The 27,770-nt window shown below is 51.3% G+C and overlaps 1 protein-coding gene across 5 annotated transcripts in view; it reads right to left on the bottom strand.

Moving 5' to 3' along the window:
- The window catches only part of EPHA10 (EPH receptor A10), a 29,920-nt gene extending 3,118 nt beyond the window's left edge, over nucleotides 1-26,802 (bottom strand). The window contains exons 1-14 of one of the 5 annotated variants that reach the window (XM_059868811.1): nucleotides 26,142-26,802; nucleotides 18,814-18,969; nucleotides 16,919-17,260; nucleotides 12,224-12,348; nucleotides 10,011-10,185; nucleotides 8,901-9,009; nucleotides 8,152-8,211; nucleotides 7,254-7,363; nucleotides 4,679-4,864; nucleotides 1,768-1,829; nucleotides 1,477-1,680; nucleotides 813-962; nucleotides 484-677; nucleotides 248-412 (exon numbers count right to left, since the gene is read on the bottom strand). In XM_059868811.1, coding sequence (XP_059724794.1) covers nucleotides 248-412; nucleotides 484-677; nucleotides 813-962; nucleotides 1,477-1,680; nucleotides 1,768-1,829; nucleotides 4,679-4,864; nucleotides 7,254-7,363; nucleotides 8,152-8,211; nucleotides 8,901-9,009; nucleotides 10,011-10,185; nucleotides 12,224-12,348; nucleotides 16,919-17,260; nucleotides 18,814-18,969; nucleotides 26,142-26,745 — 2,642 coding nt within the window. In that variant the 5' untranslated portion in view covers nucleotides 26,746-26,802. Of the gene's footprint in view, nucleotides 1-247; nucleotides 413-483; nucleotides 678-812; nucleotides 963-1,476; nucleotides 1,681-1,767; nucleotides 1,830-4,678; nucleotides 4,865-7,253; nucleotides 7,380-8,151; nucleotides 8,212-8,900; nucleotides 9,010-10,010; nucleotides 10,186-12,223; nucleotides 12,349-16,918; nucleotides 17,261-18,813; nucleotides 18,970-26,141 lie in introns of all 5 variants that reach the window. The other 4 variants (XM_059868809.1, XM_059868812.1, XM_059868810.1 and 1 more) reach the window with 4 other exon arrangements.
- Between the last annotated feature and the right edge of the window lie 968 nt (nucleotides 26,803-27,770).

The raw sequence follows: 27,770 nt of genomic DNA, 5'->3' as shown, positions 1-27,770 counted from the left end.
GCACAAGTAACAAATCCCCAAGCTTTAGCCCCAGCCAAAGCAGCACTGACCCTGACCAGGCATTCTGGGCTAACAGGAGCCTGCAGCACGCCAGTGTGGGACAGTTCTGAGCCCACCACCCTGTGCTGCAGCACCACAGGCTGTCAGTAAATCACTCTGCATGTGGCTCTGCTCTCTGGCAGGGGCAGGAACTTTGCTCTCACTGCACCCACACACGAGGTTACAGCCAGGAGAAGGGGTCACTTACTGGGCTGTCATCCTGGCCACCGACTCCAGGTAGCAGTAGCCTGCAGCAGTGAAGTTGTCCTTGTATCTGCCCATTTCTATGGCTTCCAGCCACTCACCCACGGAGCTGAACGAGGGGAAGGCTGAGAAGGTTCTCTTGGAGAGGGGGATGGACGTGCCATGGGACCTGCCAGCACAGAGGGTGGTGAAGAAGGAGTGGGGCACAGAGGGTCGGGGGGGACGGGCACGTGTGGTCACCTGGGGCACGTGGAGCTGGGGCACTCTGGGGGCTCCAGGCTCTGCACCAGCTTGCTCAAGGCATTGTGGATCTGCGAGAACTTGGGCCTCTGGCTGCGGTCCTTCTGCCAGCAGTTGAGCATCAGCTGGTGCAGGGGAGGCTGGCAGTTGGCCGGGGCAGGCAGGCGGAACCCATCCTCCACAGCCTTCATCACCTGCAGGACACGAGGGGCTGGGGTCAGGTGTGCAAACCAGAAGCAAACCCTGGGGCAAACCCCTGGGGCAAGCCTCCCAGCCACTCCTGCAGCAATGGCTGCAGCACCATGCACCGTGCAGCTGAGGGCACTCACGTCCTGGTGGGACATGTCCCAGTAGGGTCTCTCCCCGTAGGACATCACTTCCCACATGACGATCCCGAAGCTCCACACGTCGCTGGCAGGACTGAAGTGCTGATACTGCACGGCCTCAGGGGCTGACCACAGCACCAGGCTCTTGCCACGCTGCACAGGCAGAAGGGCAGGAATGATTTACTGGCCCAGCAGGATGTGGCCAATGCTGGCAATTCCCAGGTAGCCATTCACTGTTCATCGTGCCCTGCCTGGCATCACAGGCTGGACACCGAGCAAACCCGCGTGCCATGAGCATATTTAGTACTAAGAGAAAACTTTTTCCTCAATTTGTTTAAAATGTCACTGCAACTGTATGCTACACTGGAGTGTGAATCCTGAAATATTAATGGGGGAGGAGGAGGTCCCCAGGAAGAGCTGATGGCATTTTGTACACTGATATTTAAGGAAAACCACCTCACAGCTGGACAAACACAAGTCCCTCTGCCCTGATTTGTGCAGAGGGGTTGTGGCTGGAGGAGGTGTGGTGCTATGAAGGTCCCTGACCAAACACACTGGATTTCTACCTGAGAAAGAAGTCCAAGGTGCAGAATCCCTGCTCATACCTGAAGAAGGAGATGGGAGCCTAGGAAAAGCGTTGACAACAGAATGAGGAAATACAGCTCACCATGGTGGAGAAGATGGTTTCCATCTTGTCTTCCTGTGGCTGTCTGAACCCTGTGATCTTGCATGCCAGGCTGCTGCTGACGAGGACCTTGTGAGCAGCGAGGCTCTTGTGCACATAGCCCATCTCTGCCAGGTAGGCCATGCCAGAGGCAATGCCCTGCAGCATGCAGATGAGCTGCGTGCCCGTCAGCTGCCCCTCGTGTTTCTGTGAAAGCAGAGGAGGAAAAGCCAAAGGGCAGCCATGGGATCATGGCCAGGAGAGTCCAAGCTGGGCAGACACCCCAGTACTCACCCTGAGGAAGGAGTCCAGCAGGCCATTCCCCATGTACTCCATCACTATCATCATGGTGCTCCCTGCACAGACAGACCAACAGCACGGTGTCAGGGCTGCCATCACTCAGACCCTGCAGGGGTTACAAATCCAGGTGCCAACCCCTGCACTGCCTGGCTTTTGGGGGAGATAAGGACATTATCTCAGCCAGGTTATAATGAGCACTAGGGCCAAGGCTTCCCTGACATTCTCAGCTGGGAATGGATTCCAGGATCAGAAGCTCCTTTCATCAGGACTCTGAATCAAAAAAGGACAGCACAGCCCAGTGAAAGCAAAAGCAACCAGCTCAGCCAGAATACTTCCTGTCCTAATAAAACCCCTAGTTTTTAGGGTTAGAATCAGCTCACATGCTCTGGTTTCTTTGGATTTACACAAATATCCATTTAACTGTCTCATCCATAGCCTGGTTCTGCACACACACTCATGGGAGAGAGCTGCAGCAGTCAGTCTCATCTGTTTTACTGACAGAATCTCACTTCAATTGACTTCTATTGAGAGCACACGTGCTTGGCTGCTAAGCCAGTCCCACTACCTGCACTTATTAATCTAGCTGGAAGCTTTTTATTAGTCACCAGAAGGCAAACCCAGCTGATGCATGTGGGAACAGCTGCTCTCCAGGCAGCCAGCTCCACCTCTAGCACCAGCTTACCTCTCCAAGGCAGCAGCTTAAGCCCATTCCTGTCACTGTCATGTTTTCTGAAAAATCCTCTTTGCCCAGGATTCTTCTCCTGGGAAGCTGAGAAGCCTCAGAGAGAAATGCAAACAATAATTTTCTGATTGCTTCTCCTGTGTTTTGCTGCTTTGGAATGTGGTCTGGAGATTGTTTATCCAACTGGGCATTGTTTGATTGGTTTCATGAGAATTGTTTTTTACTTAATGACCAATCACAACCAGCTGTGTCAGCCTCTGAGGAGTCAGTCACGAGTTTCTCATTATCATTCTTGTTAAGCCTTCTGTCTGTATCCTCTCTCTATTTTTTAGTAGAGTTTTATATAGCATTCTATAATATAATATAATATAATATAATATAATATAATATAATATAATATAATATAATATAATATAATATAATAATATAATAATATAATAATATAATAGTAAATTAGCCTTCTAAGAACATGGAGTCAGATTCATCAATTCCCCCTTCATCCTGGGGACCCAGCAAATACCACACACTCCTGCATGGGAGCCTCCTGGGACCCACGTACTGTAGGAATTATTAAAACAGCTTGCAATATCTAATGCAAATCCAACCTGCAACAAAATATTATGTAGATTGCCTCCAGCTGCAGGCAAAGCCCTGCCTCCTCCCTTCCTCCACCTCTGCTGCTGCTCCAGCTGAATTTATCTTTAGGAAAACAAATGACAAAACCCTGAGCCCACCCTAACACAGCTAGTAGATACAGGGTACCCCTGAACATGCAGCAGCCATGCAAGCAGAAGTGCTAGAGAATGCCATCACAACAGCTCAAGAAAACACCCTAAAGCAGCAAAAAAAAAAAAAAAAAAGCCATAAAAATGCAAACAAAAAACTTAGCAGAAATAATAACAACATTTAAAAAAGCACTTGAAAACCAACAAATTCCAGGAAACATGTGCTATTCCTGCAGTCCAAGAGGGCATTTTAAAGAGAATGTCCAAGAATACGAAAGAAGCCAACTCCAAGAAACAATAAATACAATGTATGTTGCACTGTGATTTCAGGATTTACCTCAGAACCTCGGGTCCCTCCCCTGAAGATTCCCCCCCAGGTGTGTCAGTCCCCTCTCCTTTTCCCTCCCAGCACTGTCTGTCAGTCCTGGCATTCCAGAAGGGCTCGAGTGATTGGCAGGTTCAAAGGATGCCCTCTACCCCCGGGGGCACTGGGCCATCCAGGTGTCCTTTGTCCCTTGAGACCTCCCCTCCTGTACCTGGCTGGTGGCTCCCTACCCCTTCCCTGCCCTCTCCCCGGGGTTAAAAGGAGCAGCACCCACGGGGTCAGGAGTTCTGCTGGAGCTGGGGCTGGGTTCAGAGGCTGTGGGCCAGAACAAAGCTCTGATCCAAACCCTCCATCAGAACTGACTCCTTTCCTTCCCCATGGCCCTAAAGCTTCTCTGGCAGAGGGAAACCCGAGGAGCAGCCCCTGTGATGGGGGGAAGCTCCATCCTGCAGCCACCAGAGCTCCTGCATGCCTGGACTTGTCCCCACGTGCCCAGCTGCAGCACCCAGCCAGCCCAAAGTGTCTGTGGGGTGAAACACCACCCAGCCATGGCCAAAAGTGTCTGTGGGGTGAAACACCACACAGCCATGGCCAAAAGTGTCTGTGGGGTGAAACACCACACAGCCATGGCCAAAAGTGTCTGTGGGGTGAAACACCACACAGCCATGGCCAAAAGTGTCTGTGGGGTGAAACACCACACAGCCATGGCCAAAAGTGTCTGTGGGGTGAAACACCACACAGCCATGGCCAAAAGTGTCTGTGGGGTGAAACACCACACAGCCATGGCCAAAAGTGTCTGTGGGGTGAAACACCACACAGCCATGGCCAAAAGTGTCTGTGGGGTGAAACACCACACAGCCATGGCCAAAAGTGTCTGTGGGGTGAAACACCACACAGCCATGGCCAAAAGTGTCTGTGGGGTGAAACACCACACAACCATGGCCAAAAGTGTCTGTGGGGTGAAACACCACACAACCATGGCCAAAAGTGTCTGTGGGGTGAAACACCCCACAGCCATGGCCAAAAGTGTCTCTGGGGTGAAACACCACACACCCATGGCCAAAGTGTCTGTGGGGTGAAACACCACAGTGCTGCTGTTTGGTTCAGCAGCAGGGCCAGACAAGCCCAGGCACGTCCTGTTCAGCTGTTTTGGCAATATTCCAATAAACATACCTCTGGTGATGACCCCCTCCAGGCGGATGACGTTGGAGTGGTCAAACTGGCCCATGGTGCAGGCCTGGGCCAGGAAGGAGCGCTGCTGCTTCTCGGAGCAGCCGGCCCGCAGCGTGCGGATGGCCACGGGCAGCTCGCGCTTGCTGGGCAGCTTCAGGCACCCCCGGCACACCTCCCCAAACTCTCCTGCACAGCAGAGAAATGGGTTAAGCACATCGCTGGCAGGACTCACACCAGGCTATCCTGAGCACTGTGCTGCTCCTCTGTATGTGTGCGCTCCATGGGCTTGTGCCAGGAATCAACTCATCAGTCCTGACATCTGAATTCTGTCTTATGTTGCATTGTGATTCCAGGGTTTACCTCAGAACCTCGGGTCCCTCCCCTGAAGATTCCCCCCCAGGTGTGTCAGTCCCCTCTCCTTTCCCCTCCCAGCACTGTCTGTCAGTCCTGGCATTCCAGAAGGGCTCGAGTGATTGGCAGATTCAAAGGATGCCCTCTACCCCCGGGGGCACTGGGCCATCCAGGTGTCCTTTGTCCCTTGAGACCTCCCCTCCTGTACCTGGCTGGTGGCTCCCTACCCCTTCCCTGCCCTCTCCCCGGGGTTAAAAGGAGCAGCACCCACGGGGTCAGGAGTTCTGCTGGAGCTGGGGCTGGGTTCAGAGGCTGTGGGCCAGAACAAAGCTCTGGATCCAAACCCTCCATCAGAACCGACTCCTTTCCTTCCCCATGGCCCTAAAGCTTCTCTGGCAGAGGGAAACCCGAGGAGCAGCCCCTGTGGTGGGGGGAAGCTCCATCCTGCAGCCACCAGAGCTCCTGCACGCCTGGACTTGTCCCCACGTGCCCAGCTGCAGCACCCAGCCAGCCCAAAGTGTCTGTGGGGTGAAACACCACCCAGCCATGGCCAAAAGTGTCTGTGGGGTGAAACACCACCCAGCCATGGCCAAAAGTGTCTGTGGGGTGAAACACCACACAGCCATGGCCAAAAGTGTCTGTGGGGTGAAACACCACACAGCCATGGCCAAAAGTGTCTGTGGGGTGAAACACCACACACCCATGGCCAAAAGTGTCTGTGGGGTGAAACACCACACAGCCATGGCCAAAAGTGTCCCTGGGGTGAAACACCACACAGCCATGGCCAAAAGTGTCTCTGGGTGAAACACCACACACCCAGCCATGGCCAAAAGTGTCTGTGGGGTGAAACACCACACAGCCATGGCCAAAAGTGTCTGTGGGGTCAAACACCACACAGCCATGGCCAAAAGTGTCTGTGGGGTGAAACACCACACAGCCATGGCCAAAAGTGTCTGTGGGGTGAAACACCACACAGCCATGGCCAAAAGTGTCTGTGGGGTGAAACACCACAGTGCTGCTGTTTGGTTCAGCACCAAGGGCCAGACAAGCTCAGGCCTGTCCCATCCAGCTGTACTGGTAAATTCCAATAGTCTTACAACTGTTGTCTGTAAAATTATTGCTGCTCAATAATCCAGAGTAGCCCTAGAAAACAAGGCTGTTTGCTCGTGTTCGTGAGAAGCTGACAATAATTTATACACCCCATGGAGGCTGCTGACCCCCAGGCACCTCCAGAGCCTCTCAGCTGCTCTCTCCACGCTCTGCTCCAGTGCATGTTGTGTTTTAGCCCATGAGAGGAGGTGTAACCCCTGTCATCAAGGGAATGCTCTGGGCCTGGCTGGTTCTGCCTCCTGGTCTGCTTCCTAGAGAGCTGGACACAGCAGGGCTGTGAGGGAGGGTTCCTGCAATCCTTAAGGAAGAACATCCCACTGCACAGCCATGCACTCCACAACAGGAGCCACAGAATTCCCAAGATAAAAAACCAATATTGGCTTGACAGCAAAAAGCATGTAGCTATGAGCAGCTTTATTGATTTGGAAATCAGGTTATTGTTAGGTCAGCAGCGAGACAAACACACTCCCAAATTCCTTAGATTTAAATGTCTTCCTTACTAATTTCTTCCTTGATTTTTCAAACACCAGTTTGCTCATGAAAGCTACATGGGGCTCCTCTGAGCTGCTCCACACTGCAGTTCAGAGGCAACCTCATCCCCTCTTCAGTGCTCTCTCCCCTTCAACACTGTCCTTCAGCTGCAGGCAAAGCCCTCCCTCCTCCCTTCCTCCACCTCTGCTGCTGCTCCAGCTGAATTTATCTTTAGGAAAACAAATGACAAAGAATGATCACGTTTCCCACATTCTGGCACACAGCAGCCATTAAGGCTCTAGGGTCCAGTCAGGGGATTTTAATTTGCTTTTAAGTTTTAGGCAGTGAAGTTGATGAAAATCGATAAATCATTAGGTTCACGTAGTTATAAATAGTTTTCATGCTGCTGTCAAACTGCCCAGATGCAGATAATTGCTGATGCTTTCTGGTCTGTGTGGTGTTTGCCTGGCTGTGCTCAGTGCCTCAGGAAAACACCAGGAATGAGGAACAAAGCTTCTGGATAAAACCCTCAGCAGCCCCACTGCCATCCTCTGCTGCAGCTGGGGACCCCCAGGACTGGAGCAATGCCATGGCCCAGTGGAAGGGGAGCACACCAGCACAGCCACCACCCCAGGGAACTTGCCTGTCCTGATAATCCTCTCAATTTTGATGCTGGCATTGTCCAGTTCCTTGGCAAAGAGGTGCACAGCCTGCATGGGGTCCTCGCAGGTGCTGGGGTCAATGTAAGTCCTCCTGGTTGGTATTTTAACTGCAGGAAAGGCAGAAAGGGCAGGTGAGAGGGGTTCAGCAGAACTTCCACCCACCCATCCTGGGAGACACCATCCCAGCTCATCCATCTCCTGGTCTGTGGGCAGAACCAATGTGCCACCCTTCTATAAGCACAGCAAAAGACTCATTTCTAAGGTTTCTAAGATTTATTATTTTTTAGGACTAAGTGAATCCAACTGCTGTGCTCCATTGCCACAACCCCTGGGTAAAGGAGAGCAGCCCCTTTGCTCCAGTGAAGCTCCCACCCTCCAGAGCCAAGAGAAATGGTCAAGGCAGGCTCTTCTACTTCTTTGGGGAACAGAAAAGCATGTGTGCACTCCATGGGCTTGGAATCAAATAAACTCATCAGTCCCAACATCTGAATTCCCTTTGACAACTGCTGTCTGTAAAATTATTGCTGCTCAATAATCCAGAGTAGCCCCAGAAAACAAGGCTGTTTGCTCGTGTTCCTGAGAAGCTGACAACAATTTATACAGCCCATGGAAGCTGACAACAATTTATACAGCCCATGGAATTTATACACCCCATTTCCTCTGGCACACAGTGACCCCCACGCAGCAAGGACAGACACTGGCACATGGAGCTGACAAGCCCACAGTCCTCAGAGAGCCTTGCTGAGCTGGCCCCTGCTCTGGGATAGCACAGGGTGACAGCACCTGAGAAGGGAGGGCTCAGGGCTGCTTTGGTGGGTTATTAACAATGATGAATCAGGGATCCCCACAGTCACACTGGCTGTGACAGCTGGGTGCCACTTACAGTGGAAGTACAGCTCCTCATCCCCATCCTGGCTGGCTTTGCTGTACCCACACTGCCTGCAAAGAGAATGAAGATGCACAGTGTCAGAACCCAGGACATTCCTCTGACTCAAGACCCTGGCAAGGGAGCTCTGAGACCTTGGCACAGAGTCAAAGACACCTGTGCCTTTGATTTTAGCCCATGGAAACAATTCCCAACTCTGTGTGAAGAGTTACAAGCCACAAGAGTTTGAATAGAATGATAGTGAATTTGTCACAGGGGGAAAAAGTAGAATTTTGGAGGTTCAGGAGGCAAGATGGAGGGATTTGGGCATGTCCTGTCCTTCCTCCTGCTTCTTCTTGTCCTCCATCTTCTGCTGTGATGGTGGCACTTCTGGATTGGTTTAGAGACAGACTGTCTAACACAGGTGATAGGGATTGGAAAATTATCGTAAATAAAGTACAGGTAGTTCTTAGTATAAAAAGCCAACACCACCCCAAGGGCAGGGACTGTGCCACAATCTGACCTGCCAGACAGATCTCAGCAGGTCAGAGACAGAATGGAATAGATAAGGAAAAATAAACAACCTTGAAAAGCAGAACTAACGAATCCTGACTCCTTCTTCAGCTGCCAGGCTGGGAAAAGAGACTCTCTAACACACCTCGGGGTCATGCTGACCACAGAGACTCTGAGAGCACAGCAGCACCTGGGCAGTAGCTCCTCACCCCAGGTCAAACCCCCCTGGACCACACCTGGCCCTGCTCACCTCCTCCAGACCATCACACCGACCACCAGGGACAGCAGCACTGTCAGCCCCACGATGGCCACCACGGCGATGATGAGGATGGGGCTCTGCTCACTGGAGGCCACTGTCACTGCAGGAGGGAAGCAGAGCCACTCATCAGCCAGGTTTGAGGAGAGCACCTGCCTTGGTCAGTGCTCCCATGGCCAGAAGAGCTGTGGGAGTTTGGCTGCTTTTCACCATCCTCACAACAATTCGTGCTCTGGTTCAGCTTTTAGAGCCCAGGCTGGTGGGATCAGTGCAGCAGGCTGGGCAGTGCTGCAGGCAGCACACACAGAGCAGCCCAGCACTCCTGCACCAGCTCCTGGTGCTGGTAATCAGAGCTGAGGAAGAATCCTGTTGATCAGAGGAACATATCAAAATTTATGGCCTTACAAATAGTTTTCTTTCATCACATTAATCCCTTTTCCTCCTGCTTTTGCAAACAGCAGTATTAAATAGCTACATTCTCTATAAAATTTTTATTGGCTTCAATTAATTCTGAAATGTCTTCTGTGTGGCAAATGAAGGCAATTTAAAGCCCTGTTAAACACAATCTGTGGGAGCTGTTCTGAGCCAGCCAGCTCAGCCTTGCTCTTCCAGCCAGCGAGGGGGATTGTGCTGAAGCCCAACATCCCTCCAGCCCTCTCCTGGTGAAATAAGAGGCTTTTGGACCACAGTTATGAATGGGAATTTAAAAGGAGAAATCTCAGCAGATAACACTGTTGCTGGCTGCCCTGAACCAGCCAAGAGTAGGAAGCCAAGTGCCTCCTGAGCCAGGACAGCAGCAGGGAGCAGTCATGAGCTAAGCGTGGTTTTGGGCAATCTCAGCCAAAGAGCAGAGCCTTTCCCAGCCTCCTCATGAGAAAGGAGCCAGAGAGCAACTGCCTTCATTGACTCTTCACTGAGAAGAGACAGGACAGGCTCCCCCAGGACAGGCAGGACCAACCTCATCAACATCTAATGGGAAAATGCAAGGAGAAGCAGATTCCTGGTCAGCAGTGACCCTTAGACCTGGAGCAGCAGAACCAGAGGAACAAGTGCTGCTCCATGAAACCAGGAGCAGCTGCAGGCACAGCCTCCCCAGAGCTCAGCTCAGAGCCCTGCTGCACTTACACTCTGCCAGTGTCTCCACTTCAATGCCAGGGTTGTAGTCTGCAGAGGAAGATGCTCGGATTTGGAAAATGTAGAGGGTACCAGGCTTCAGGTTATTGACTGTCACGGCCGTTGATGTGGTTTTCACAGTTGAGTAACTTTGATCTCTCTGATCCTGTGAAATGATGAGATACCTGAGATGGAGCTGGACTGACAGCTGTGACACAGAGCCAGCACGGCACAGCTGTGTCCTCAGCTCTGGGTCCCGTCAGGACAGCCTGTCCAAAGAAACAATACATTCACTGCATGTCTCATCAACAGAAATTACATGGGAAGGTCACAGGAAATGGCAGATGGAGGTGGATGGTGCTATGAGCACATGAAGGCAGAAGATGGGGTGGTGGGGAGCAGCTGTGCCACCCTTCATAGCAACTTCCCCATGCCAGGCTCAGCTGTGCCACCAGCCAGCCCTTCCCTGCTCCCCTGCTGCAGCTGCTCCAGTACTGAGGCAAATCTGTGAGGATTGGTGAATGGCAGGTGGAGCCCCGAGGGCACCCCAGCCCCACAGGCTGCCATGGGCACAGGCAGTGTCCCCACCCCAGGGTCCAGCACAGGCTGTGTCCCACAGCCCCACAGTTCAACATGGGGAGTGTCCCAGCCTCACAGTCTGGCACAGGCACTGTCCCAGCCCCATTGTTCAGCACAGGCAGTGTCCCAGCCCCACAGTCTGGCATGGGCATGAGCAGCAGCCACTTGCAGCACTGCTCACATCACTACCAAATGTGTTTCCTTTTGATATGTTTCCCCCTTTGAATCTTCACAGTAAAAACAAAAGCTTTAAAAGCAAAGATTAGGAACTAAGTTGATATCCATGTCAGCATCAAGAGCCTCATTTCAGTGAATAACTGCTAAACTGAATTTAAATTCTCTGCTCAAGGAGGAAGGTTCCTCATTTCATACCCCAAGAATCATGTTGCTGCAGCCCATTTGCACAGGAATTATTGTCTTGGGCTCCAGCATTTGCCCTCCTCCACAGATCCCTCCTCTCAAATCTATCAGATGCTGCAAATCACATTAATATGAATCAGCTTCAGGGTAGCTTGTTTCTAAATACAGAATGCTGACATGTCACCTGCACAGTGTGCCTGACACACCATCAGCTCCAGAACGAGCCTGAGCACACGCAGATAAGGTAATTTGCAGAACTGTGTCATAAACTGCATTCATTTTCATTTAGAGCCTTGTCCCTGCTCTGCCCACTGGTATTTCTCCTAAAATTCCCAACCTACTGCACCTGTCAAACAGCAGCAATTTTTAAAATCAAGAAACTGTTATAAAAATATTTACTGGGTCTCCTCCCATGTAGAAGGGCCACCCACAGTCACAGGATGGTGGCTCTCAGTCCTAAACCAGTGCAGACCCCAAGGTCCAACTCTCTCCTGGAGAGCAGGCTGGGAATACAGAGAGCATCTCCTCCAGGATGCAGGAACCACTGTGCTGGAGTCACAGATGGATGGGCACACACAGCACCCCTGCTCCTGAGAGGGGCAAGGGAAGGACACAGAGCCAGGGGGCACCAGCAGAGCCCTTGGCAGTGCCCAGTATTGCCAGCCAGGGGCTCTGTACAAATCACCAGCGGGATGGGACTGCTGGGGAACAGCCTTGAGCTGTTTGATTTTCCAGCATCACTCTCATTCCATGGTTGAGACAATGGGAAGGTGCCAGCAGCTCACATCCCAGGCAGCAGACAAAGAACTTAATGTTACAACTCACTTTAAAACTTTTCTGACCAATCACACAAAGCAAAAGCACATTGACAGTGGTTCCATCCAACACTGTAAGCACATGTACCTTTGGTTAAAACAATGCTTGCTTATTTCAAATACAATACCTGCTTGAAAGCCTTAAAACACAATGCACAGAGCTCCAGTATAATGTTAGAACTTCCTAATATCTTGCTAGATACACTTTTCTGCACCTTAGGGAGTTATTCTAGACTCCTTAATACATAATACTCCTTAAAAATAACTCCTTAAGCATTAATACACAGACCATGTTCTATTTGTCCTTACTTTTCTTCTTACATAATTTTTCTGCTGACCAATTTCATGGCTCCTGCTTAGCTCCAATCAAAGTTCTGCTGTCTCTGAGGCCTGCCTTCTGCAGCTTTCCCCAAACCCTGTGATTTTAAGGTTTCCCACACCCAATCCTACCTTCTCAAAGTACTTGACCTCGTACTCGGTGCCATTGGCAGTCAGGAAGCCTGGCTCCTGCCAGGACAGGGTGACACTCTTCTGCTCCACTCTGTCTGTGCGGATGTCAGTGACAGGAGTTGGCTCTGAAAATGCAGAGAGGAAAAGGGCACTGACTGAGGGGCTGCTCCAGTAAAACCTTTCACTTAAACAGCTGCAGGGTGTGTGGCTTCTGCAGACACCAGTCCCCTCTCTCTGAATCAGGACTGGAGCAGCTCCAAGATGAGCTGGTGGCCATCCAGTGGGAGAAGGTAGTGGTAAAACACAACAGCTCTGTAATCCATGGGCAGCCTGCAACACTCCAGTGGAAAACTGGCCAAAATCCCAACAGCACCCTCCACCCTTAGTGCTGCTGAGGGGTCTGAGGATGGGCTCATGTCCTGGGCTCTGAACCCCTGCTGAGGATGTCTGGGAAAGGTAAAACACAATCTTTGATCAGGAGGGCTGGTGGGACACACCAAGGCTTCCTGAACCACCTCACACCAGATCTACCCTGGACTGCTGGGAGTTTGACCCCTGCTCTGAGAGCAGGCTGTGCCTCAGGAGCTGCCTGTGTATTTCTGGTCAGCACAAACTCCCTCCCCAACATGCATGCAGCCATTTAGCTCATCCACTGCAAGATGCATTTGCCAATATTCCCATTTTAAGCGGGTTTGGCTCCAAACAAGTCGCCAGCCTATGCAGGCAGCAGCTCACAGCCCTCAGGCACAGCTAAAGCTGCACAGGGACATTGACTGTTTCCAGCTTGTCCTACTTCCCATCAAATCAGGACATTTGCTGGACCCACCTTTGTCCCACCAAGACTCCCGTGGAGAGGAGCAAGTCCCTAGAAAGTAAACTTAAGTATCTGTGAAATTTTGTATTTATTACTTAGCTCATTAATCTTTGCTGAAATAAAAAGCCCTCATGATGTTTTATTCATGGTGATTTGCTCCTTGATTCCAAGTCACTTTGGCTCCCTGTGAGAGGGGTCAAAGGGGCTCCTGTGCAGCTCCCATGGCCCACACACAGCTCCCTCTGCTGTGACCCACCCCAGGGTGTGGGACATAATCCAACATAATCCCCCAACACTTGCCTTGGGTCCTGCTCCTGTGAGATAAGCTAAGTGCTCCTTACTGTATTGTATGATCCCCATCAATAAAATATCACCCAGCTGCTCTCCTGTGTCTCTGAATCCTGGAAATGGACTGGAGAGACCTGAGTGCTAACAAAGTCATCAGGAAAAATCCTCCTCACTCACACATGTGCTTTAGAGCAGAGCCCATGGTACATGACAGAAAAGTAGGTGCCAGCCTCAAACATGTTTAAAAAACATTAAAGAACATCACACAGTCTATAAAGCATTTCACACTGTGAAAAAAAATGTGTTTCCCATCAATATTTTAAGCTCTCCTATCATTGCCTCTATTCGAAAAAGCAAACATTAAATTATTCACCACTCTGCCTGATTTTATAAACTCCATTCCACTCCACGTGAGTTTTCTCCTGTTGATTAACCAGGGTAGCAGCAGAACAGGCATAAAACTACAGCAGAACAGGCATAAAACTACAGCAGAACAGGCATAAAACTACACGTGGCACCGTGTCCTTCCGCAGAACAACTCGCTGCATCCAACAGCTGCACTTGGGCACCAAACACCCCAGCTCGTGCCAGAGAGAGCCACCTCTCCCCTCCCTCACCAGTTACTAACATCCCAACAGGGATCATGCCTCAGATATCTCCATTCCAAAGCAGAGGAGCCACCTCACCAGGCAGCAGGCAGCCCTTTCAGGGCAAAGGCCCCAGGAGCTCAGACTTTTGCCCCAGAGCTGGCTCATCCTGCAGCCCCACGGTGACTGAGTCAGCCCTGGGCATACACAGGCAAATCTACTTTGGGGGACCAAATCCAGCTCAACCCCCTTCTCCAGCCTCAGGAAGGAGGATGCATTCTGGCACTGGTTGCATTATTAATCAGCAGCAGATTTAAAAGCTCTTTAAGGCAGGAGCCTTGTATTCCTGCCGGGAATACAAATGACAGTGGCCTGGAGTGCACATTTACATGGCTAATGCAGATCCACTCCTGCAGGCAAACAGTTCCCCTCACTCCTCAAACACTTTTATTTAGTCCCATGCTGGGGACAGATTAGAAAAAACACAGTATTAATTTTGTCACCTGCAGACTAAATTGCATCTCTTCTTTTGGCTGCAATTACAAGGAACAGTGGACAATTCCCTCTGGTGACTGCTGGAGGGGAAGGACAGCAAAGAGCTGGATTAGAGGAGCAAGATCTGACAGCTAAATAAGGTCTTGTTTCTTGTTTAATTTTTCCTCTGAACCTTATCAGCAGACAGAGCTCCCCTGCTGCTGCAAACGACTTCTGAGACCACAGCATGACAGCCAGCATTGAAGGCAGCACTGCCCAGGCACCCCTGGAGTCTCCTTCCTCCTCTGGCCCCATCCAGCACTGCTGTGGTGGGCTCTAGTGACAAGGGGCTGCAGAGTCAGCACCCCTGTGCTCTGAGGAGCAGCTCCCCACGCTGTCCCTGCCAGCTGTGGCTCCGTGTCCTGCCCACACAGGGTCCCCTCCTTGCAGTGGGGTCTGACAGACAAATCAGGACACCACCTTCTCTGCTGATAGGAATGGGTTAACCATCACTGTCACCCCTTGCCAACGGTGCAAAGGCAAGAGGAACCAGGGCAGGGCAGGGCAGCCCCAGCCTGGCACCCTCAGCAATAAAAGCTGTCAGTGTTCCAAGAAACTCCTGAGCCTCAGCTGCTTGGGTAATTCCCAGCCACCATCTGTATCTGGAGACTTGACAGCTCAACAAGAGACATTGATTTTGAGCAGATTACAGGATTAATTATCCACATTCCTGACGTGCATTTCAGTTCCCTCAGGAGTACATGCTATCGAGCAAGGGGCTGAGATTTCCCCCTTCCCCAGGGGAAAAGCTGTTCTGAGCTGTTCTGAGCAGCCAAGGCATGGCTGGCATCACTGCCTTGCTGCTTTGCTCCCTAAGAGAGCAGGGCACTCATTGCCCACACCTGAGCTTGTGCCAGCTCAGACCTGGGGGCCCAGGCAAGGTGGGAGCTCCAGGTCCCTGTGCCTGCACCAGGCTGGAGGAAAGGCTTCTCATCAGACCTCTCTAAGCTCACCACACCCCAGCCTGCTCTCTGTGCCCCTGGCCCGAGCTCAGGAGGCAGAAGACCTTCCCAGAGCTAAATCCATCCTTGAACAGCAAAGATCCTAATGAGGAGTGACACCTCTGCTGAGGAGCAGTCTGCAGCACAGCATCCCCCATGGAGCCACAGGGATTATGGTGTGAGGGAAGGGAAAGCAGCAAGGTGCACAGAAAAGCATTTGATCAAGTGGTGGGGAAATTATTTCTAGCAAGATCAAAGTTTAATCTCTTCAGATGAAATTGTTGGCCACTTCCTGCCAAGAGGTACCTGAGGATCATCTGTCTCCATTAACTGTGGCTTGGGAAAGGGTTTTCATGCAAATTAATAATGTAACTGCAGAGGAATGGACAAGGACACGACAAGCCAGAGCTGACTGTCCTTCAGCATAGCCAACAGCACAGGAGGGACCTGACTGTCCTTTGGCACAGACAGCAGCTGAGGAGGGACTCCTGAGCCAACCCCTCTGGCCAGGGACCTGTCCCAGGCATGGGCACTCACTTCCCCCTACCTGAGGGAACAGAAATGCCAAACTGCAAATGGAAGGGGACAGTTCCAGTAAGAATTGTGTCACAGAGCAGCACGGGATAAAGAGAGGAAATCAATTTCTTTTGTTTCTGAAGGATAGCCAACATTTGAATTATCTGTTTTAAGGAGGGTTTTTTGATGAATGGGCTGGAAATGCTGCTTCATCAAAGGGGGGTTTATGATTTATAAATTCAAACTGCAGCCAGATCACAGAGCAGACTTGTCCCTTCACAGCCCAGGCTGTCACCATGCTCACTCCTTGTGTAGCAGTGTCGGGGGTAGGATGGTGGGGATGGACAGAGACCAGAGATCTCTGAAGCCAGGGCTTGAAATTTGGGGTTTATTGCAAAGGGCCTGGGTGCAGGGCCCTGCTGGGAGCTGCCAAACACAGCTCAGAGAGGGCTGAGAGAGGAGAGGGGGAAAGAGAGAGAAGGCAAGAGTGGTAAAGAGGATGAGAGAGAGAGAGGATGAGAGGATAAGAGCATGTAAGGTTCCCGTTACAATACAATAAACCTTCTGTGCTGAATATTCTAATTCTCACTGACCAATCCAGTACAAGATACAAATCCTACAGCATTTACATACAGCCCATAAGAATCATTACATTACCACTCTGTGTTCCATTTTAAACCCTAAAAACTCCTCTTTGGGCCCTTCTGCCAAGCCAGCAGGGTCTGCTCTGCCCCTTGGAGCTGCCTGCAAGCAGAGGGTGTTGTTTGATCACAAGGGGATTCCCTTCAGCTGGCCATGCCATTGTTTTCCAGGTGTTCAGTAACTGAGGGATCTCAGAGCTGCTTTCATTTCCATCTCACTTACAATTTCCATATTCTCAAAACCTTTTGCCAGGCAATCCTATTTATAAGGCTTTCCTACTTCATCTTCCCCAACAACACCTTGCCTCCCAGAGAAGTGTCAGACACCACATGCCAGAGCAAACCAGCGAGCTGTCCCCGTGTGTGTCACCCACCTGCTTGCCCAGTGGACACGTTGACCTCGGCGTACTGCTGGCCGCCCAGCGGGCTGACGGCCGAGACTCCGTTCTGCGCCAGCACACGGATGGTGTAGGTGACGTGGGGCAGCAGGTTCAGCAGGGTGGCCGTGGGCTCCACCAGCCCTGTCTGCTGTGGCACGAAGCCCACGCTGCTGCCGCACTGCTGGCAGTGCCCCGCTGGCACCGCCGGGCACCGGGCACACCACAGGCTGTAGGTGAGGTCGCTGCGGCCGCCCGCGTCGGCCGGGGCGCTCCACTGCAGCAGCAGGGAGGACTGGCGCAGGCTGTACACCAGGTTCCTGGGGGCAGAGGGGGGGCCTGCAAGGAAAAGGGTGTCAGTGCAAAGGTGGTGGGAGAAACGCGGAGGGATGCGGTCCCTGTTGGCGGAGTGACTAAATTATTCTTTGCTTAAAAATGGGAAAAAAGCCCACAAGTTTCTCTCGCAGTTTGGACCTTGGGGACTTCACCTCAGACCTGGGGCTGTCCAGTTGGACTTAGTTAATTCACTAGAAAAGGAAAAGAAGAAAGGAGATAATCACTTTTGCGGGCTGTTTTAGCAGAAGCAAGAACCTCTTGCCCCCGGCTCGGTTTTTCTCTGCAAGAGCTTTGTTGTTTTGCCTTTATTAAACCTTTTTTTCTGTTTCCAACACTACCTCAGAAGCCATCCTGCTAATTTTATGCTGTTGAGGGTAGCTGAGCTATCTCAGGTGTGATGGGTTTCACTGAGAGCTCATAAGACCTGGCTCGAAGAGTAACACATCACAAACCTAAAGGTCCTCTCTGGGAGCAGCAGAGCAGGGGTAGAGCACAGGGGCATGGTCCTGGACAGCCAGAGCCAGGGGTGGCATGAGGGGACAGTCCTGGACAGCCAGAGCCAGGGGTGGCATGAGGGGACAGTCCTGGACAGCCACAGCCAGGGGTGGCACAAGGGGACAGTCCTGGACAGCCACAGCCAAGGGTGGCACGAGGGGACAGTCCTAGACAGCCACAGCCAGGGGTAGCACAAGGGGACAGTCCTGGACAGCCACAGCCAAGGGTGGCATGAGGGGACAGTCCTGGACAGCCACAGCCAGGGGTGGCATGAGGGGACAGTCCTGGACAGCCAGAGCCAGGGGTGGCACGAGGGGACAGTCCTGGACAGCCACAGCCAGGGGTAGCACAAGGGGACAGTCCTGGACAGCCACAGCCAAGGGTGGCATGAGGGGACAGTCCTGGACAGCCAGAGCCAGGGGTGGCACGAGGGGATAGTCCTGGACAGCCACAGCCAAGGGTGGCATGAGGGGACAGTCCTGGACAGCCACAGCCAGGGGTGGCACAAGGGGACAGTCCTGGACAGCCAGAGCCAGGGGTGGCACGAGGGGACACGGAGGCATTGGTGGGATGTGGGACAGAGGATCCCAGCTGCAGGGATGTGTGTGCACCACCAGCCACAGCCCACAGTGTGCATGAGGAGCACCTGGCTGGAGCCAGCACCTCCCTGAGCAGCACTGGCCCCAGGAGCCCACTCCCAGTCAGACACTGCCCAGCCACGCTCAGCAGAGACAGAGGGTTCCTCATCCCTGTGCTGGCAGCTGGACAGCATCCATCACCAGAGCAGCTGGAGTCCAGTCCAATTAACTAGAGGCCATTTAATTAAAACCTGTGAATTATAGTGACTGTGCCCCAGTTTATCAGGGAGTCTGCGAGCCTGACTGCACATCTGCCTCACCAGTCTGGGTTGCAGGCAGCCCCTCCATCCCCTCCCCAGTGCAGCATCACCCCAGCACAGACTGAGGTGAGCACGCAGAGCAGGCAGGCACAGCCCTGGGCACTGCAGGACAGACAGAGTGCCTGGGCAGACAGACAGAGTGCCTGGGCAGACAGAGACGTACGTGTGCAGGAGGCAGATGGCGGGTCTGAAGGAGACCTGGAGTAATTTGTCTGGCACAAACAGAAGGTGGAGGCTTCCTCATGTGTGAAGCTGTGCTCAGGGCATGGAGAACAGAGAGGGAGACGGAGGGAGAGCTTGTAAAACCCTGGAAGGCAAGCTGAAAGAGAGAGAGGCTGTTAAGGGGAGAGCAGCACAGGATGGATGGGGACACGTCTGATGACTGCATTTCCCTGTTTCCTGGAACCTCCTTTGCTGCCCCTGGCCAGCAGACACCACCCTCTGAGCTGCTTTCCCTGAGCACCTGCATGATGCTGGCACCAAGGAAGATGTCCCTTGGTTTTACCCATTTGGGTTGTGTAGCTCTGCACTGACTTTCACAGTTAATGTCATTCCCTATCTAGAGTGCTGGATAAACCAGGAAAAAATAGCAAATGTTAAAATTACTCCCAAAACTTCAGTTCCCTCTTTAGAGCTGAGAAACCAAATCAAACTAGTAGTGTATGCATAGAATGGAGACAGAGTGTGCTTTTTTCCTTTAGTTAGGCAGCACTGACCACCATCCAGGGCAGAAATATCACTGCATCAGACACGACAGGAAAATCAATCCTGTTTACAAACATGATGGGATCCAAGCACTAAACCCAAAGCCCATCCCTTGGATGTGCCTGTCACACAAACCTGACATCTCATGGCAGCAAACTGAACATTTCCAATTAGAAGTGCCTTTCAGAATAGTCCACCCTGTTTTCTAACAGCCAGAAGTAAGTTTACAGAAGTGCCTGTCATTAATGATGGCACAAAATGCCCCAATTTGCATGTCCCAGGGGCAGGCACCACAACCCCATGTCAGTGTGTCCCACAAGGAGCCATGGGCTTTACTTGCTAATTCTTTTCCTTGGCTGTCCAAAACTTGCCCTTGAGATGAACAAAAGTGCCCAGCCCATGTGATGCATCATGTGTGTGCCTCTGTTTCTTTTTTCAGACAAACTCCCACCCTCTTCCACCTCATCCCACGAGTGTTTTTCTTGGTCTCCAGCTGGTTTAGGTGTCCCTGTCATTTCACAGTGCTTATTTCTGCAGTGGGTATGTGACAGCTCTTGGGGGCTCAGGTCATCAATTTATAGAATGAAATTCTCTTTTTTTGTACACTGCTTTCTATCCTGGTCCTGGTCCTCTGGTGCTACCACAACTAAATTATTAAACAATAAAATTCAATGATTCATTGTCCCAGAGCCAAGGAGAAGTGGTCAGATGGATCAACTGCCTCTCTCCAGCTCCACCACTGCTGACCACAGGAGCTCCTCAAGAGGGGAGGATCACACATATGATCCCTGTCAGTGCCAGAGAGAGCACATCCCCCTGTGTAACACTGCCTGCACACTGCCAAACCAGCAGCACCACGAGCTGCACTCATTTGTGAGGCAGCTTGGCTGATAACCCAGCATGAAGCAACCTTGGGAAAGGCTTCTCCTAGCACCTCATCTGACACAGCTCCTCAGGCAGGAGTGGGTGTTTTTGGAGAGAGCAATGTCCTCTCTTGTTCCCAGCCTGTGCCATAGGGAAAGCAGGGGGAACTGAGGATGCAGACCTAGAAAATGCATGGTTTCCTACTCCAGTGGCACAGGACAGCTTTCCATTTCCCTTCCCAGTGAAGTCCTACCAGCAGCAGTGCTGTGTGTGCTAGCATGAATTAATAACAGCTGCAGCCTCACTCAAAATGCCTATACAGGCATTTATAATTAACACTACAACTGGGTTGTCTTCCAAAATCAATTCCTTTCCAGTTTTGGTCATGGAATTGTATTTGACAAAGTTCATCTGCTTTAATGTGTGTTAATTTTCTCTGTTGAAGCAGACATTCATAAAAATGCTCTTTAGGAAAGCCACAGCTGGGGAAACAGGCAGCCAGCACTGGGGGTGCCACAGCAAGAACCAGGACAGCTCCACAGCTCCCCAGCAGCCTGACAGCCCCAGTCCCTCCCAGCAAAGGGCAGACTGGGAGCACTGGGCCCTCCAGCTCTTCGATTTGCATCCAGCCCTCCCTGAGCAGCACTCAGACCTGCAATCCCACCTCTGTCATCCAAACTGCTCACAATGCATCTCTCACAGGAGCTCCTGCTCCTCCTGACCCCTCAGTGGACCAGGCTGGCACAGCCCTACTCCATCTATCTAAATCCCATTATCAAATCACTGTTTGTTGTGTTCCAAACATTTCATCAGTGCTTCAGAGGCAAAGTGCCTCAGGCCAGCACAGGGGGAAGGGGGGAGCAGCAGCCCCAAGGAGGGACAGACACTGCCAGGCAGTGTCCAAGGACAAGGACAGGCTGCCCAAACCAGACAGGGCACCCTGTGTAAATCACTGACAGAACAGAGCTTCAGTGGGGCACTGAGGTGGCCAAAGAGCCTCGCTGAAAAACATCCTTGGGTGGCAGAGAGGCTGCTGCCCCCTCCACGCTGATTTTGAGGTCTCACCTTGCCTTACTGCACCAGCTGTGGCCAATACAGGCAGAGGAGGAACAGCACTCCTGTCCAATCTCTGTGCCCGGGTGAGAGGGACAAAATCAGCACGAGGAGCAATCAATGCAAGCACTGAGTCAGGCTCTTCTCACCTCAGCTCTGTGTCTGCCAGGATGGGAACTTTAGGCTGCACCCCCCCAGAGAATCCAAAAGCACCTTGCCTTCCACACGGTTTGGAGGTTTTTAATAACTGGTTTTCAACAAGCAGCCCATGGTCCAAGACATTGCTAGAAATTCTGACACCTCTAGACAATGCTACTCTGTAATTTTTGTCCTTGTTAAATAATTTGTGGAGTACTAAAACAAAAACCTGTGTCCAAGGGCAAGATCCTTGTGCATCCCCAACAACGAACTCTTAACAGCAGAAATTAAATTTAGTGATTTAGCCCAGAAGAAAGACAGTCTGGAAATATCTCACAGAGTGCATTTGATGAATCCAGCCAGGACTGACAGAACCTCATTGCTATTTATGCCAGAATGTTCCTCAAGGACACACTGAAGCAGGCACATCCGCTGAGCCAAGTGCAATTCACTGCTGTCTCCCTCAGCTCCCTAATGCATCCACCAAGCAGTTCCTGGTGAAGGACTGGCTGACCAGTCAGACAGACAGACAGACAGACAGCCTCTGAGCACTTCAGCTCACACAAACCCCCTCAGCTGTGGGCAAGACACGTCTCCTCTGGATTTCAGCAGCCCATCCAACACGTTCATCCAGCAGCCAGATATCCATGACCTTAACCTCACAGGAATCCTGCAAACAACTTGTGATGCTTGTAATTGTCAGAGCAGCTTGCTCTGAAATTAAATGTCACGGAGCGATTTGTGCCTGGATCTGTCACGACTTCCAAAGCCAGAATGACTTCAGACACACTGGGAGCAGCAAGGGAACGTGCAATCCCAAATGATGAATACCCCCAAGGCTGGCCATTACTGCAGAGAGACTCCTTTTGCTGCTCCAGGTGTGTGGCTGGTGGGCAGCAGCACCCAACACCCAGCTGATCCCACCTCACAGCCTCCCCTCAATGTGGCCAGCTCCAGAATTCCTCTGAAATTTCCTCCAGTTCCACCAAGCAGCAAGCACAGACTGTGGGATGCCTGTGGCTGCATCCGTGATGAAAGCAAAACCTGGTGCTTTGTGCAACTTGCAGAGCCCCAGGAGGAAAAATAAATGTATGCATAATCCTCCAGCATCAGTCAGCAGATAAAGTACACTCCAGGAGCACTTACAGGTTTGTAAGCTAATGTATAAAAGATGAAACAAATCAAAAGCTCCAAGTGCTGTACATTTGGATCCATCTTTTTTCTATTTAAACAGAAAAGCAGACCTCAGGCTTCAGGAGGTATCTTTGCAGTAAATGACAAAATATTGTCATTTATTGTTTTAAATTTCTCTAACTTTCAATTGAACTCTTTTCCACCTAAGGACACTGCAGTGACACAGTGCTGTGGTGGGACACATCCAATGGACAGAAGAGCATCTGACTCTCCCCACATCCCACTCCCACCCTAAACCTCTGCTTTCTCCCTAAGAGAAATACAAATAAATCTTCCTTGTGTCTTGTCCATAGCAGGTTGAATTCAACATGCTGCTCAAAAATCCACCCAGTGATGCAGACAAGGAGGGGGAATTTCTGTTATTCCCCATTTCAAACAGCACCTGTGGACAAGGCTGTCACTGAAGCCACCTCCTGTGTGAGGTTTTAAAGAGATGAGCAACACTCATCTCTTTAGAAGGTCAATTAAAAATCCTGACAAAGCACTAGAAACCATTTCAACTCCAAAACTCTTTCCAGTGATGTCATTTCCATGTAGACAAGGGACAGGGACACTAATTTGACCATCACAGACCAGACTGAGCAGGGCTCCAGGTGCTGGAGAGGGGCAGCAGAGCATGGGACACAGCAGCAGGGCAGAGCTGGCTCCTGCCAGGGCTGTCAGAAAGGGAGGAAAATGAATTGAGGAGGAAACTTTGCCAGAGCACAAATTTACGTTTCTGTCAAAGAAGAGTGGCTGACAGCTATTTTTGGTAACTGGTCTCCATCCTATTAATGCAGGGTCTGGTTTAAGTTGTCTTATTTGCAGCAAAGCTGACTGGTAAATATTAACCTTGAGCTTTGTTGAAATTCTCCTTGCAGATATTACTAGGGGTTGGATAGAAGAGAAGAAGCAGAAGGAGACAACTTTGAATGACAGTGTCAGGCAGATCCCCCAGATCATGGCTTCATTGACACAAAAACTGTTGCTACACACCACAAAACAACCAGCACAAGGGGGCTACAGCTCACACCTGACAAAATTAATGGCAAAAAGACATCAAAGCTGAGAAGGCAAGTGAAAACACAACAGGGATGGGCAGGGGATCCTCCACAGAGCACAGGACTGCCCAACTGCCTGCTGTGCATCTTCTGGGAAGGGTTTTATGGTCAGACTAAGCACAGAGCAGCAGCTGGCTACAGAGATACATCAGACAAGACAAGTCTGAGTGCATTTCCAGTGACAAACTCCCCTCTTCTTCGTGAGTGGATGCTAAACAGACACTAAAGCTGTGCAGTCCCACCCCAGAGATGGCTGCACTCCACCAACACCAAAACAATTCATCAGAAACATGCAAACTTGTCAGGAGTGCTGGAGCAGTGATGCAGGACAGGAGGATGGACATGGAAAGACTCAGCTTTCCTGCAGCCAGAATTAGCAGAGTCAGAAATCCTTTTGGCCTTTTTGTCATCTCTCCTAATTTCAGAGTGAGGACACAAACCTTCTCTTGGTACAGGATGCTTTCAGTAATTAAATCAGGGTTACAAGCTCTGCCACCAAGGTTAAACACCTTCACCAGTTCATCTCCTGCTTCCTCCACTGCTGCCACCACCACCCTGGCCCCCATGCCACCCCAGAGGCACCAGCAAAGCCCCCACCACCCCCAGGCCACCACCCAGACCTCTCAGGCTCACAAAAGCTGCAAAAGAGACTGTGGCCAAGAATTTTCATGGGCCAGCAGGATTCACACCCTCTGAGCCCTCCAAAGCCTCCACAGGATCACAGAGGTGGTGCCAGGTGTGTTGTGCCATCACCTGGCTGGTTTCACACCCCCAAACTCCCAAAGCATCCATCTGCCTCCAGCTCAAGGGCTTTTGTCCTCGTTGAAGAATTTCCACAGCCCTGGCAGCTTTCATCAGAAATCTTTTAAAGCTATTCACTTAGCACTATGCTAATGCAGGGCTGCAAACAAGCCCAAAACTTTCAACCCTTAAAAACTATTTTCTGATATTTGACCAGACATCAGACGCTGCTCCACAGAGAATGACTAATGACCTGCTTTCTGGGAGAGGGGAGAGAAACTTAATTATGTCCATTAAATTACTTCAAATATTTTTCCTCAGAGAATATGAATTATTTAAACTCAACACAGAGAAACCCGAAACATTAGCAAAAGCCTTCTGGGACTCACTATGTAAATCCTCACTCCAAACAGATGTGGAAAGCATGGCAAGCTGCCATGCAGCCACTGAAGCAATCAACAGCACTGAGATTTCAATTTGATAGTTTTAATAAGGTCTTCTTAAGGAGAAGCCACTGCCCAGAGCACTGGGAAGGGCATCCCACCACCTGGAGGGAGGCAGCACCACCAGCACAATGAGAAGCCTGGAGGTACTCCTGAAGGACAGAAAGTTCATTCTCCCACTGCACCACCTGCCTCCAGTGCAGGGCAACTCCACCTGCCTGGGACTTATTTAGCTGGTTTCCTCTCAGTCTGTTTTTGAGGTGAAAAGGGACATCCAAGGTATCATCTGGACACCAGGCATGGGTAGCAAAGGGTCTTTTCAGATGTGTTTTACTGAAGAATTCACCTCCTCTCCCAGGTCCCAGCTGGCAAGAAGGTGCCCAGGGGTGGCATTAGCCCAGCAACTCTCTCCATTCAGAGGCTGTACACTCTGACAGCCAGCATCCCACACCTGGCTCTCACCTGCCTTTGAAAGAGAAGTGGAAGTGGTCACAGCCCCAGGTTCATTAGTGGGATGCCTTGTTAAGGCAGAGGGTGCATCCACTTTTGCAGCTGCCCTTAAACACAACCTTGTGAGCTGTAAAGTCACCAAATTATTAAACCGTGTCCAAAGCGTATCAATAGGGATATTAATGTTCTAGAGTAATTTTAACATTACAGATAAAGCTGTGGGAAATGCCTGACAGCATCCAGAGCTCTGACATGTCTGCCCAAGCAGCACCAGGCTGCAGAGCAGCCCCATGCCCTCCAAACAAACCTCTGGTGCTTCACTGGGGAGCTGCCATCACCCAGAGAAACACATTGCTGACAAAAGACAATTCCACTTATCCAAATATCCAATGTCCACATATCCAAACTGTGCTCAGGCACCAGAGAGGTCTGGCAGCAGTCCTCAGCCCACCAAACCTGCTCTGACACGTCTGCAGAGCAGCCCCATGCCCTCCAATTGCCACCCTCCAAACAAACTGGTGCTCCACTGGGGAGCTGCCATCACCCAAACAAACATATTGCTGACAAAAGACAATTCCACTTGTCCAAAATGTGCTCAGGCGCCAGAGAGGTCTGGCAGCAGTCTTTAGCCCACCAAACCCGCTCTGACACATCTGCCCAAGCAGCACCAGGCTGCAGAGCAGCCCCATGCCCTCCAAGCAAACCACTGGTGCTTCACCGGGGAGCTGCCATCACCCAAACAAATATATTGCTGACAAAAGACAATTCCACTTGTCCAAAACGTGCTCAGGCACCTGAGAGCTCTGGTAGCAGCATGGACTGACACAGACAAACCCTGCCAAGACACCAATGGCCACTTTTACCTCTGCATGCCCCGTCCTTCTCCTCAAAGCCAGGGCTGCACATGCATTTCCCTATGGGCACCAGCCACTCGCCCTCTGCGCTGCAGTGCATCCGAGGGGGGTTATCCACATCCACTTCAGCATGGGCAACACAGGTGCCCTGCACCTCCACCAGCGTCACAAAGGCCGTCTCTGCCACCGTGTCTGGGAACAGGGCCAAGTTCTGCACCGTGCTCAGGCACTTCTTGTAGTAGACCCGCACGGAGACCAGCGCCACGCAGGCACCCACGTCCTGGAAGCCCAGGTGGAAGCCTCTCTTGCTCAGGTGCCCAATCTCCCTGAGCTCAGTGTTGAGCTTCATCTTGCGCTCGCCCAGGTCCCCCTGCGTGAAGCTCTCGTCGGCAGCGATGGTGTCGATCTTGGTGTGCTTGCCCTCGTGGACACTCCAGCCCAGGTCGGAGTCAGACTCCACGTAGTACAGGTTGAAAGTCTCCTTGCAGGTGCTCGTCACGCCAGGGATGCTGTTGCAGTCCCTCAGGGTGAACTTCAGCTCGATGAAGATCCTCTGGCCGTCACGCCTGGCGATCCAGCCCGTCTGCAGCCAGTTGTTCTGGTTGGGCTCCATGACATTGCACACCTGGTACGTGCGGATGGGCTTGTAGGTTTCATCCACGCCACTGATCTCTTCCCACTGGGGACAGAACACAAAGCTCAGGAGCTGCCCCAGCAGAGACACACCAACCAGCATAAATGTCACTGCCACAAGCCTCCCCAGCACAGGCCATTGTGCTGTAGGCACTGGAAGTGCTCAGCCCACCAAACCCACCAGCTGCTCTTGGACCACCCAACACCTGAGCTCTCCACAGAGGTACAAATGTGAAGATGCAACCAGAAAGGCAGCAGACCTTGGAAAACAAAGCCTGATTCTGGATACATCATCTGCATCTCCCACACACTCCTCAGATTTTCCATCCCAGGGAAGGTGCATCCACACAGTGTAATGCCGGATGGGGTTGGGCCACCAAGAGAAATCCAAGATTTCCAAGAAATCCATCTCTAAGGAGGTGTGACACCAGTCACATCAGCACACGATGATGACAAACGCCTTCAGAACAGCAGCAGCTTCTCTGCCAGAAGTTTTAGCTACAACAGGGCGAATCCTCTAATCCTGCAAGTGAAACAGTGTTTCCCCAAAGCTATCAGCAGAGATTCTGATCAGTGAAATGATGATTCAACCCTCACAGCCTGAATGACGACCTGGCAATTTCCCTAAGCAATTCTTTCTGGGGGTAAATTTATGCAAAACAGTCAAAACATACCCAGAACAGAGTTTCTTCTGCAAACAAACAGCTGTGCCACACAGATGACTCCAGGACCTATCACTCTTCCCTCTGAACGCTTTGCTTCCATTCAGGAAAATGAACCCAAAGCTGCAAGGAGCACAACTCCAAGCTTACTGAAAGTGGCTTTAGACCAACCCGAGCATCAAAGACAGGGGCTGATGAAACAAACAGGACATGGCACAGCTCCCAGTGACCTCCCCAGCCACAGCCCTCGATTCTAAGGGCTGGACTGACCCTTGGTGCTCACGCTGGTGTGCAAACCACAACACAAAGCCTTAATTGGCTTGCTTTATTAGTGTAAAATCCC

The sequence above is a fragment of the Haemorhous mexicanus genome, chromosome 27 (genome assembly GCF_027477595.1).
Source record: "Haemorhous mexicanus isolate bHaeMex1 chromosome 27, bHaeMex1.pri, whole genome shotgun sequence".
NCBI lineage: Eukaryota > Metazoa > Chordata > Aves > Passeriformes > Fringillidae > Haemorhous > Haemorhous mexicanus.
The sequence above is the reverse complement of the archived record's forward strand: the minus strand, read 5'-3'. Positions and strand labels throughout refer to the sequence as shown.